Here is a 13,373-nt window from a genome sequence, read left to right as displayed (position 1 = left end):
ATGCTCGCTGAAACCTAAAGTACTATGTTGAATAAAATTGGGGATAGTGGGCACACATATTTCTGACCTTAAAGACAGTGTTTTAAATGTTTTATCAATTCAAATGAGTGTTGTATTTACTTTAGGTTTTCCGTAACTATCCTTTATAAGTTCAAGAAGTTCACGAAGTTTCTCTTTTATTTGTGATTTTATATCACCTCTCTATGATTAATAAATGTTGAGATTTATCCATGCTTTTGGTGAATCTACTGAAATAAGCACATGATTTTTTTTCCCACCTTTAATATGCTGATATGGAATTTATAGTAGTAATCAAAGGCCTTGGTTAAAAGAAACTAGTTAAGAGAACTTAATGTGGTTTTGGTGTCAAGGTTTCAGAAACTTGTGTAACAAATTTGAAAAATATACCATTACTTTGTTTTCTTTCTATGTTTTTCTTAATATTTTGATAGACTCTTCAAAAATATTCTTAATATTTTGACAGACCCAGACAGACTGTTTCTGTTTTGTTTTTGTTTTTCCTCTCATGAAAAAATTTTAAATGAATGATTCAATCATTCCTTCCTCAGGTATAAAACATCAGGAGGTCAAATTCTTCTTGTTGCAGTTTTTTAAGAATGCATGCCTTATAAGTTTCCAGATTTCGTGTTATACTTTATTAATGTCTTTTCTCATTATCTTTTTAAACACTCTATATTAAACTCTGGGCATTATTATTGTATTCATTTTCTTAGCTTAGTTTTTTACTAAGAGAAGCTGAAGTGAAATGTTTGCTCAGGTAGTTTATTTTGGAGGTCAGCCCAAACAGTAGGGATAAAAAAAAACTGGGAGACTGATTCAGGGATAACAGACATGTCAAAGTTTGTGCAAATTGTCCAGTCGCCATGCTGGATTCTAGGGGCACAATTCTGCTGAAACTTCCTGAGAACAGTACAGAAAATCTGTGCAAAGTAGCTGTCTGAAGGTGAGGCTACACATCAGCTCTGGTGTCCTTTAACTAAGGATTGAATGAGAAGTCCAAAGCCATCAGATTATAACCATAGCTTCACCCACTGTGCCCCCACTGTTGGCAGGGTTCCTCACCTTGGGAACACTTAAACTCAGCAGTATCTAAGGGCTTCCCTGTTGACTCAGCAGTAAAGAATCTGCTTGACATGCAGAAGATATGAGTTTGATCCCTGGGTCAGGAAGATCCCCTGGAGAAGGAAATGACAACCCACTCCAGTATTCTTGCCTGGAAAATCCCGTGGACAGGGGAGTCTGGCAGGCTACAGTTCTTAGGATCTCAAGAGTCAGACACAACTTAACCCTATTTTTCTTTCTTTTAGCCTGTTCTAAAGGAGATGTCCAAAAATAGAGAGTCATTCTCAAGATGACGCTGAAGCTCTTTGCTTCAATTTTGTATGTTAAGAAATAGATGTAACTCGGAAGAGAAAAAATTTATCTTTACAATACCAATCCCGCATGCTAACTCCCTTTGTGAAAATGTTTGTCTACTAAAGAAATAAACATTTGGCAATAAACAACTTTATCTTCAAAAAAAAAAAAAGATCAACAAACTAAATCTGAGCCACCACCTACTTTTGTAAATAAAGTTTTATTAGAGCACAGATACTACAATTATGTTATGTGTCATCTCTGGCTGTTTTCCCACTGTAACCTGAAGTATTCACTATACAGTAAATGTTTGTCCATTCCTGTTGTAACTGGATTTTCAGTGGGCCATTGACAGCATTCTAATTGATATTTGGTTATACACCCACTGATGTACTTATTTTACTATGTAACATGTTCTTCCACTGAGGGGATGTTTTGAGTTATTGATCAGGTGTCAATAAATCAAGGGTCAGTCGCTCAGTTGTGTTCAACTCTTCGTAACCCCATGGACTGTAGCCCACCAGGCTCTTCTGTCCTTGGACTTCTCCAGGCAAGAATACTGGAGTGGGTTGCCGTTTCCTTCTTCAGGGGATCTTCTGACCCAGGGATTGAACCCAGGTCTCCTGTACTGCAGGCAGATTCTTTACTGTTTGAGCTACTAGGGAAACTTTTCCTAAACTTTGGGTGATAATGCTGGAAGAAGTAGTACGAGCAAGAAAATAAAATTTATATCTGAAGTTCACACTGCTGCTCCCTTCAGGGTAGAAGCAAGTCCCATTCACATGACTTGTTGCCAAGGAATTACTTGGTCTTCTTGTGAAGTGGTTCCACATCAAGAGCTCATCAATTTTTGCTGCTAGCATGTTAGTTATTCTAAGTGGCAATAGTTAGATTGTTCTTATTGAGAGAGAACCCATGTGGCTGGTCCATGCTTATCCCCCACCTCTATGGTCACTCTGTTCATAGACCTGTTAATCAAACTCTCAGGCACTCAGGATCAGAGACTTGCTGACACCATCATATGCTACGTTTTCCACCTGTTTTGTTAAATGTCTTCTCTGCAGTGACTGCTTTCTGGTGGCACTCACTTGACACACTTTATATTCACTTACATGGATCTATCTACACATCTTTCCCCAGTTTTCTTCCTTTTGTTCACAATCAGCAATTCGTTTTACCAGCGTCCAGGAATCCAAGTGCATTGATACAAAGCTAATGATTAAGTGGACTTTTTGAGACTCTATATACAGAGAAGATTATTCCTCTACACTGTCCTTGTCAAATTGTAATCCACCTACTAGCAACATCAGGAGAGAGCTTGTTAGAAATTCAGAATCACAGTCCCCACACCAATTCTACTCCCTCAGAATCTGCATTTTAACACAATCTTGAATTAGTTCTTACATGAACATTGAAATTTAAGAAGCAATGAAATAATCTATCTACTGTACTATAATGTGATTTTGTTATAAGTTAATAACAATAACACTCTGATTCTGGACTTTATAATTTCTCCTTGAGGTTTTCTCAAATACTTTAAGATTGTTTAATTTGATATACTCAAATTTTGAATTATAATTAACTTATTTTTTTAAATGTATCACTTTATAATGACCTTTTCTCCTAATAAATCTTTTGTCAAATTCTGCTTTTTTATATTAGCACAATTCTTTTCAGCTCTCTTTTTGTAAATATTTTCTCATATTTTTGTAAGCATTTATTTTTAGCATTTCTATGTCTTCATCTTATTCTTCCTATATTTTAAAGGTGTGCCTCTCATAAACAGCATGTATCTGACTTTTTTTGCAGAATGTTATATAGATGCTTAAAAGATATAGCTAATCAATTTAAGATAGTATATTTAATCAACTTAAATGTATTGTGGTTCTCAATATATTCTTGTATATTTCTGATATATTTTGTGCTTTCCCTAAGGTTTTCCTACTTATTCCTTGCCGTGGTTTGTTATGATGCTCTATTTTAAAGTTCACAGTGTCCTACTAGTTTGTAAAATATGTACTCTGTGTGTATTTTCCAGTGGTTTAGATTTGAATTTTGCCAAGTATATCTTACAAAGTCTACCACTGAATTTAATGCTCATATACTCTCTTCACACATAACATTTCTTAAAATACTTCAACCATAAATCCCAGCTGAAAATGTTATGTTTGTTCAGATTTTCATTCATCCTGTATTATTTTAACCTCATGAATTGTTCATTAGTGTATAATTTTTATTCAAATGAGATTTGTTACATTATTCTTTATCTGTGTCTTTTTTCACTGTTTCTGACTATAGACACTCCTCATGGTATCATTTTTCTTCCTTTTAAACTAGGTAATTTATAGGTTTCTTTATTGAGGTTCGATTCATTGTAAACTCTCTATTTTAGTTTATGTTAAAAAGTTTTTAATTTGCAATTTCTATTGAAAAATTATTTTTCTAGGATACAAATGCCCAGGTAGATACATTCCCAGAGAATTTGGAAGTCTTATGTTTCATTGTGACTGGTGAGAAACTTTCCAGAAACATTGATTTTATTTATTTTAGGTGATGTGCCCTGGCTTTGTCCAGGTTCTTCATGTCTTTGCCTTAGACACTTTGTAGTTTCATTATGATGAACTTAGATGTGAATTTCTTTTGGAGTAGTATTCTTTAGATATATTACTCTATTACTTTATGTCTGGGACAAAATTTTTGTCTTTAATTTTGGAAAATCTTCAGCCATTATTTTTGCAAATATTATCTATTTGTTTTGTTCTCTCTTTCCTTCTTCTGTAACTCCCACTACAGTTATGTGGATTAAAGAAGCCTATTTCCATTATTCATAACACTTCTGACACCAAATGCTTGTTTTCTTTTTCCCATACTGACCAACTCTCTTATTCTCTGAAGATACCAACTGGGTGTCCAACAGTTTAATTCAGTTTTGATACTAACCAACTGGAGTTAGCACAGACCCCACAGTTGAAGGACTGAGTCCCACAAGACCACGCCCCTCTTCATATGCCAGTTCCTAGTATATACGTCCCTAGAGTAGTTACACGTGTGCATCTGTGCATACTGTCACTCAGTAGGGTTTGACTCTTTGCGTCCCTATGGACTTTAGCCTGCCAGGCTCCTCTGTCCATGGAATTTTCCAGGCAAGAATACTGGAGTGGCGTTGCCATTTCCTCCTACAGGGGATCTTCCCAGCTTCCCAACCCTGGGATCAAACCCACATCTCCAGCATCTCCTGCATTGGCAGGCAGATTCTTTACCACTGAACCACCTGGAAAGTCCAGAATACTAACACTTCTGTCCAATTTTGCTACAAAGTTGGGGGTTCCCACAACTCCTCCAGTTTAATAATTTGCTAGAATGGCTCACAAAATTCAGGGAAACATTTATTTACACTTACTGGGTTATTATCAAGAATATTATAAAGGACACAGATGAAGAGCCAGGTGAAGAGGTACATCGAGTGAGATCTGGAAGCCTTTCCAGTGCAGGAGCTTCTAACCACTGGAGTTGAGGCACACCATCCTTCTAGCACGTGGATGTGTTCACCAACCCAAAGGCTCTCCAGAGCTTATTGTTTAGGGTTTTTGTGGAGGTTTCATCATTAAGGCAAGATTGGCTAAATCATTGGCTTTTGGTGATTAACTGAGTCTCTAGCCTCTCTTCCCAACCTGGAGGTTGGGGATGGGGCCGAAATCATCAATCTCTGATCACGTAGTTAGTCCTCAATCCTGAAGCTATCTGCGGTCCCCAGCCACAAGTCATTGAATTAGCACAGAAATAGGGATTTATCACTGGATGATTCTGAGGGCCTTACAAGCTCTTGTGTCAGAAACTGGCAACTAAGATCAAATATTATAACAATTGATGTTCTTGCCACCCTCTCTCTTAAGAGATTACAAAGGTTTTAGGAGCTCTGTGCCAGGAACCAGGGACCAAGATCAAATATACAGTTCTTATTACATCACAGTATCTCAGTAGACCTTGTCATTCTATATTCCATGTCTCAACATCTCTTTTACATTTTTTTGTTTCTTTAGCTTTCCATGCTGAATACTGGGGAATTCCTTCAGCTTTAATTTCCAACCTACTGATGCTCTTCAGTTGTATATCACTTGTCCTTTCTCCTATTTGCAAGATTTTTTTTTCCTAGAAATTCTTTTTGACTCATTTTCCATTGATACTAGTCATTTTGGCAATCCCTCTACCATGCTTATTGACTTCATATTTTGTCTCTTTAAGTTGCTTCATACAGATCTGCTTTATATCCTGTATCTCATAATCTCATTTTCTCTTAAGAATGGTTTAAATAAATTTTTCTTTCTATTGATTTTTCTCTCATGGTAGTCTATTATATACATATATGTATATATATATATATGTGTGTGTTCATATGTAATTGGACTAAATTTTAACCATTGAAAACTTAACATGAGGCAATCCCAAGTGGTCATAGGTGAGCACACTTTACTCAGGCTAATCTGAGGTTTGTTTCTTCCTAGCTTTAAGGAAGCTGCAAACCTAGGAACACTCCAGTGGTATTTCTTGGTTTGAGTTTCCCCAAAATGTGGTGGTGTGTGGGAGGATAACATAGAGTTCCTGGTCTATCTGGGAGCAGGCCTGTGGTGACAAAATTTGGGATATGGTGATAAATGATGATGATACTAATGAAAATGATGATGATGATGATGATGATGATTACAACGACAAAGTGTTCTACTCAGAGCATAACAGAGAAAACAGGGCTTCTTTTGGTCTCATTTTGGCAATAGATAGATATTTTCTGCTCCCCTTTTACTGAAGGTATAACATTTTTACTCATCCTAGCTTCATTGTTTGTTACTGATCAGCTTCTGTTTACCCCTCCATAATCCACTGTATTAAATCTTGGAATCTAAGTATGAATGTGATCATTATTGTTGTTTAGTTGCTAAGCCGTGTCCGACTCTTCTCAACCTGTAGCCTGCCAGACTCCTCTGTCCATAGGATTTTCCAGGCAAGAAAACTGGAGTGGGTTGCCATTTCCTTCCCCAGGGGAACTTCCCAACCCAGGGATCGAACTTGGGTCTCAAATGTCTTTCACTATTTTTATGCTCATCAAATGTAAGTTTGGCTGTTTTCATGGGCTTAATTGTGTATCACTTGTGCCATCTTAGTTCTTCATTTTCCTTGTCATTTCATATCCATTACATTTTCATAACAGTAACCTATCAGTTTATGTGTAAAAAGAAAAAAAATGTATTCTAGATTGTCTACTACATTATTCTATGAAAACAAATAAAAAAAAGAAATGTTTCAAAGCAATAGAAAAGATTAACGCTAATTTCTGTAAGGCAACTGATTATAGAAAACAAGACTTTTTAATTTTCTGATACTAAAGAGAGACATTCTTACTGCATGATTTGGGATATTACTAGCATTCTTTAAAAGGAATCATTTCATTATCAATTATTAACAAACTGTATGACACAAATCTTGTTGAGAATAGTGCAAGAAAATTTCAAATATAAAATTTTAAGAAATTGTGTTTGTCTTCAATAAGAAATTTTTCCTCTTTGTAAAATATTCCTCTGTTTTGTTCTTTCAGGAATATACATTTCTGTACCTTCAAAGAGTTAGTGAATGAGTCCTTCCTTTCAAGGTAATTTTATCAAGAACCACAATGTATATGAATATAACTTCATCTGGAAAAAAGAATCTCCTCTGTTATCATCTTAAAACTAGTCTTAAAAACTGAAGGATTCTCATACTAATTTAGTTTCATACAGTTGGCCTTTGAACAATACAGGTTTGAACTGCTGGGCTCCACTTATACACTGATATTTTTTCCCCAATAAATACTGCAGTGTTACGTGATCCACCATCATGGTTGAATACAAAGACGTGAAATCCTGTTATGAAGGAACCATGAAAATGGATTTTCCACTACACAGAGAAATGGCATCTCTCTTTTATTTAGCTGTCTTGTTTTAGCATCAATTGTAGTGTGATACTAGCAATAGTGAGGTAGTTTTAGTATTGGTTTCTTCTGCTGTTCTTGGTAGTCAGTCCACTCCAGTTATCCTGTGAGGAATATCATTGAAATGATATTCTTTCATCAATCACTTAGACACTAGAGAGTGAATTATGATATTTAAGGAATGACTTGTCTCTATAAAAGTTTTGTTTGTTTCACAGTCTTAGAAGCAAGTCTCTTTAAGTGTTCAATTTCTATGAACCTCCTTGGAAAGACTTAATAGATTTTTATCATTTCCTTAAAATCAATCTATGTAAACTTGGATTAAAATATGTAGTGGATTTTCTTTTCTTCCTCCTTTATTCTCTTGACTTTTGAAATCATTGGAAAAAAATAGAAAACTAAAATGTAATCTCTTCTGCAGTTTTTGTGTTGACACTGAAAATTTGGCCAGAAATGATTCTGTTTTAAACATTCAAGAGTGTGTGTCTGTTTTCAATATGAACTGAAACGTTAGGGAAAACATTTTAGACTTACACAGCCTTAAATGGTGCTGCCTGCCAGCAACTCCAAGCAGCTGCAGAACCCACTAATGAAAACTGGGACTGCTCTTTACAGAGACGGCTATGAAGTATCTTTACAAATAGAAAAGAGAGGCGAGCATAATTAACAAATTATACAGTGAAATAATTGCATATTTTTGTGACTTTCATTTTTTTCCATCTACACAGATGAAGAGAAAGTGAGTTAATTTTGCATCCTTCAAAATGATGCATGGCAGAGATGAGTCACCTCTCACTCATGTCACTCACACTCAAACCTATTCCAGTTTAGAGCTGGCAAGAGGCTGAAGGAGGTTTTAAAGTCAGGGTAGCCAAAGCTGAGAAAGCAGTTGTTTTCTTGGAATTACACAGAATTGATCAGAGTGGGACATTACATTACATTGCAATACATTGCAGTGCTATGCATTTGAGCCCAGAAAAGGCTTTTAGGTGAACATTTATTTGTTCTCCTACCCTTGAATATATAACTAAACTTCCTTAACTAGAAAAACGTATTAACAAAGGACAATAATAAAAATTTATCTTTTAGAGGAATTGTGTATATTCATCAGAGTGGAGGCTGCAGGACAAGGGTCAGATTGAACATAATAAAAATATGAGGGTGGTGATGATCCACATTTCTTCCAATTAGCACATTTCCACAGTGACCTAGTTGTGCATCTGTCCTACTTGATTATTGAAGGCTAACAAACAATAAATCTTTGGGCATTTTTACAATGAGACTGACAAGGAAGACTTAGGAAATGAAGTAGCAGAGTTTGTGTCTTTCTCTAACATCAACTATGAACTTTTAATTCTAGAAAATAAATTATTTTGAGCTTTCTTAAAATAAATTAATTCATATTTTTATATCTTGTTTCTTGGGAGAAAAATACTTTCTCAAATCATATAAAAAGATGTATTATGTTTGTTATCTGTGTGTTTATGTTTGGAATAAGCTATAACTATTCGTATCTCTGTTTTAAAAGGATTCTCTGTTAGAACATTTACATGGCTTTGGATCTAAGTGTGTTTCTGGAAAAGGATTGGTTATAAGATATCTTTCTAAAACCAAGAGCCCACAAAAGGCATTTCTTTGCTATTAAATGACAATTTAAAAAGTAGATAATCCTTAAGAACGACAGTTGGGGACTTTCCTGACATGAAATACTTTGAAAATAGAAATACAGTATTTTGTTAATTTTTTGGCTGCATATTTTAAAATCTCCTTCCAAGGAGAGGTTATTTATATATATATTTTTCTTACCATAGAAACAGTACCTTTAGCAACTTTTTATAGATTCCATTGCTATTCTTTTAAAGAAAAATAAAGTTGTAATACTTACCTGAAAGCTTTTGTGTTCCTTCATTCTCCCTGAATAGGCCATCCAAAGCAACTTCAGCTTCCTAGGGAGGAGGCCTTCATTTCCTTCCTGACCCCTCAGGCCATAGTCATGTGCCCTTCTCTGCACATGAAGTACTACAACTTGTACCAAAGTAGCAAGACTATTCATATTTATTGGAAGTTTTTTTTAAAGAAATTTAACAGTGGTAAGAACTATTTGTGTTGTGGGGAGAGAGGCAATCAGTTGAATTTTAGACATTTTATTTATAGTCATTTTTAAAATTAAAGTGTCCATTGGTTAGTTGAACATCCAGGACAGTACACCACGTGTAGGACTTAAGATAATGATGTTGAACTGTTGTATCAGGGCTGTGTGAAGAGCAGTAGCTACTGAGGTGGATGGCAGAGGTGTTGGGCCTGAGCCAGTGACCACAGTGAGAAGCCTAGAGGGCAGAGCTGAGGAGAATAAGAAAGCTACAGGAGGAGCAGGAGGAGAAGGGGATGACAGAGGGTGAGATGGCTGGATGGCATCACTGACTCGATGGACATGGGTTTGGGTAAACCCCAGGAGTTGGTGATGGACAGGGTGGCCTGGCGTGCTGCGATTCGTGGGGTCGCAAAGAGTCGGACACGACTGAGCGACTGAACTGAACTGAACTGAACTGGTACATTCATATCTCTATTTTTTAAGTCTCTGTTTCACTTAATTTGGATGAAACGTTCTTTGGACCAAGTGATACATTTCAAATGCAAGTGCTACATACTAGAATTTTTAACAGGCACGTGACTATATTATAATTTAAATTTTGGCAAGCACCACCTTAAAGCAAAATATTTTGTTTGCAATAATTATTTCAAATGAGCTTTTTACTGATAATAGTTTTCATAATATTCTATCTAAGGGTTATTTTAATTAATATCCAATACTAATAACTCATTTCAAGAATAGAGGTTTAAAATATTGGCAATTAAAAGAAAATAATTCAAAATTGTGAACATTTATTAGACTTTATTGAGTGTGCTGTATTTAATTATAAGAAACACATTCCTAGGTAACTAAATTGTTTTGTTATGACTACTGTTAAATATCCAAAGATTAATTCTATAAAACTATCCAAAGACTACTCAGTCAATTTATACAGCAAATTTATACTCCAAAATGTTGCATTTTAATCAGAAATATTAATGATTTCATAAATTTACAATAGAGAAATAACTGATCAAAGTCTTAGTTTAACAGATAAGGTATTATGGTTGCCCAGGGAAAGGACAGGGGGAAGGGATAGTTAGAGAGTTAGTGATAGATGGGTTCACACTACTGTATTTAAAATGGAAAACCGACAAGCACCTACTATATAGCACATGAAACTCTGCTCAATGTTATGTGACAAGCCTGGATGGGAGGGGAGGTTGGGGGAGAATGGATACAAGTATATGTATGGCTGAGTCTCTTCACTGTTCACCTGAAACTATCACAACATTTTTAATTGGCTATACCCCACTACAAAATAAAAAGTTTAAAAAAATAGCTCAGGTAACAATAAATGAGTAGAACAGGATAATTATATCAGAATGATAAAATATTATATAAGTAAAAATTTTCTAATATAAGTATAAAAAATTCAAATGATACTAGAATATGGAATGCTGTGTTATTTTCTAAAATCATGGTTTTGTTTCCTTTTTCTTTTCTGTCACATCCATTCCTAAAATTCCTTATAGAATTTCTAGCTCTGTCTAAGAACAGATATTCTAGAAGAGAGAGGAAGGATCAGATACTTCCTTCAGACTGAGTAGAGAAGCATGGTAGTGTCACCAAAGTCCTGTTGTTTGATGGAAAAGAAGATAGTTTCATGGCATCATTTCCAGGAGGTGGACTGTACCATATCAGTGTAATGTACACTGTTGATAGGCATAATGTTGTCAATATGTTGTGTTTTTTTTTTTTTGTGAATCCAATATGGATTTCTTATTTTCATGTTATAATACTACGCTTAATTATTTTTGTTTTTCTTGCAGATCACCTCCCTTCTCTAAGCCTTCTAGTCAATTATAATGCTATCTCTAGTTCAACCAGATGCTTCCCAGGTGGCACTAGTGGTAAAGAAAGTGTGAAAGTGAAAGTTGCTCAGTCGTGTCCAGCTGTTTGGGACCCCATGGACTATAGAGTCCAAGGAATTCTCAAGGCCAGAATACTGGAGTCGGTAGCCTTCCCCTTCTCCACAGAATCTTCCCAATCCAGGGATTGAACCCAGATCTCCCGCATTGTAGGCAAATTCTTTACCAGCTGAGCCACAAGGGAAGCAAGGCACTATCCAAAGACTAAGGCGTGGGTGGTTCCCCAATTGTCGGAATGATCTTCCCACTCATTATCATATGTAATTACCCTTCACTGGTAAAAGAACCCTCCTGCAAATGCAGGAGACTTAATGAAACAAGGGTTCCATCTCTGGGTCTGGAAGATCCCTGGTGGACAACATGGCAACCCGCTTCAGTATTCTTACCCAGACAATCACATGGACAGAGGAGCCTAGCACACTACAGTCCATGGGGCTGCAAAGAGTTGGATAGGATTGAAGTGACTTAGCAGGCATGCACTAGTTCAACCAAGATTAATTAATCAATAATTCAAATATCTCGTGACCTTTTGTCATTCTACTTCCTTTTTACACTTCAACATCCGCTTTAGTCAAAATAAATTAGTTTTAGAAAAAGAAGACTATATTTAACATCTCAAGATTCAGTTCAATTCAGTCCCTCAGTCATGTCTGACTCTTTATGACCCCATGGACTGCAGCATGCCAGGTTTCCCTGTCCATCACCATCTCCCGAAGCTTGCTCAAACTCATGTCCATCAAGTCAATGATGCCATCCAACCATCTCATCCTCTGTCATCCCCTTCTCCTCCTGCCTTCTATCTTTCCCAGCATCAAGGTCTTTTCCAATGAGTCGGTTCTTCACATCAGGTGGCCAAAGTATTAGAGTTAGCTTCAGCCTAAGTCCTTCCAATGAATATTCAGGACTGATTTCTTTCAGGATTGACTGTTTGATCTCAAGATTAGCAAATAAAATAAAGAATGTTTTGAGTAAATACATTTGAATGAAATTCAGAAATGGCATTGTGCCCTTGTAAATTATGTGCTTTGTAAATGATGCTTTCAAAAATTTTTCTCTCGTTTTCTTGTTTAATTTCAAGAAATGACTCTAATGTTAAGAATTTCAAGCTAAGTTAAGGAAAAAGACAATTATATAATTGGATAAAAGAGAAGGAATTTTCTGGGAATGGCTGGTTTTAATTGCCTCAAAATGCAATGTAAATATCAATGATGTTTTTAGATTGAAATCTATTAAAAGGACCAAGAAACTCAGATTTCTACTCCAAATGATAATTAGCTGCTGCTGCTGCTGCTAAGTCGCCTCAGTCATGTCCGACTCTGTGCGACCCCATAGATGGCAGCCCACCAGGCTCCGCCATCTCTGGGATTCTCCAGGCAAGAATACTGGAGTGGGTTGCCATTTCCTTCTCCAGTGCATGAAAGGGAAAATTGAAAGTGAAGTCGCTCAGTCGTATCCGACTCTTAGCGACTCCATGGACTGTAGCCTACCAGGCTCCTCCATCCATGGGATTTTCCAGGCAAGAGTACTGGAGTGCAATGCCATTGCCTTCTCCAAATGATAATTATACCTTTCTCTTTTCAAGTCTCAGAAAGATAGACTATGTGCTGCTAAATTTAAACTTCAAGGGATTCTGAGTTTTATTTGCAATCTCCAATGACCAAAAGGGCTTCCCTGGTGGCTCAGATGGTAAAGAACCTGCCTGCAATGCAAGAGACCTGGGTTTGATCCCTGGTCGGGAAGATCTCCTAGAGAAGGGAATGGCAGCCCACTCCAGTATTCTTGCCTGGAGAATTCCATGGGCAGAGGACCCTAGTGGGATACAGTCCATGGGGTTGCAAAGAGTTGGACACAACTAAGCGACTAATTCACACACACAAACACACACACACACACACAATGATCAAAATTGTTCTTTTAATAACTTCAGATTTTTCTCATCAGTTTCTTCCTTTTTTATTCTTAATAGCATCAACTCTTCAGGTTCTGACATACTTAACTTCTCAATATCCTATTCAATAATCTAATGTTATTAATA

At 36.3% G+C, this 13,373-nt stretch overlaps 1 protein-coding gene across 1 annotated transcript in view; it reads left to right on the top strand.

Annotated features, from left to right (window-relative positions):
- The window catches only part of LOC145525355 (uncharacterized), a 337,940-nt gene that overhangs the window by 289,020 nt on the left and 35,547 nt on the right, over positions 1 to 13,373 (top strand). Inside the window, exon 7 of the mRNA XM_081538152.1 lies at positions 6,965 to 7,018. Coding sequence (XP_081394278.1) covers positions 6,965 to 7,003 — 39 coding nt within the window. The 3' untranslated portion in view covers positions 7,004 to 7,018. The remainder of the gene's footprint in view (positions 1 to 6,964; positions 7,019 to 13,373) is intronic.

The sequence above is a fragment of the Giraffa tippelskirchi genome, chromosome 11 (assembly GCF_054371585.1).
Source record: "Giraffa tippelskirchi isolate mGirTip1 chromosome 11, T2T-mGirTip1v1.2.pri, whole genome shotgun sequence".
Lineage (NCBI taxonomy): Eukaryota > Metazoa > Chordata > Mammalia > Artiodactyla > Giraffidae > Giraffa > Giraffa tippelskirchi.
This window is presented reverse-complemented; position numbering and strand designations above follow the sequence as displayed.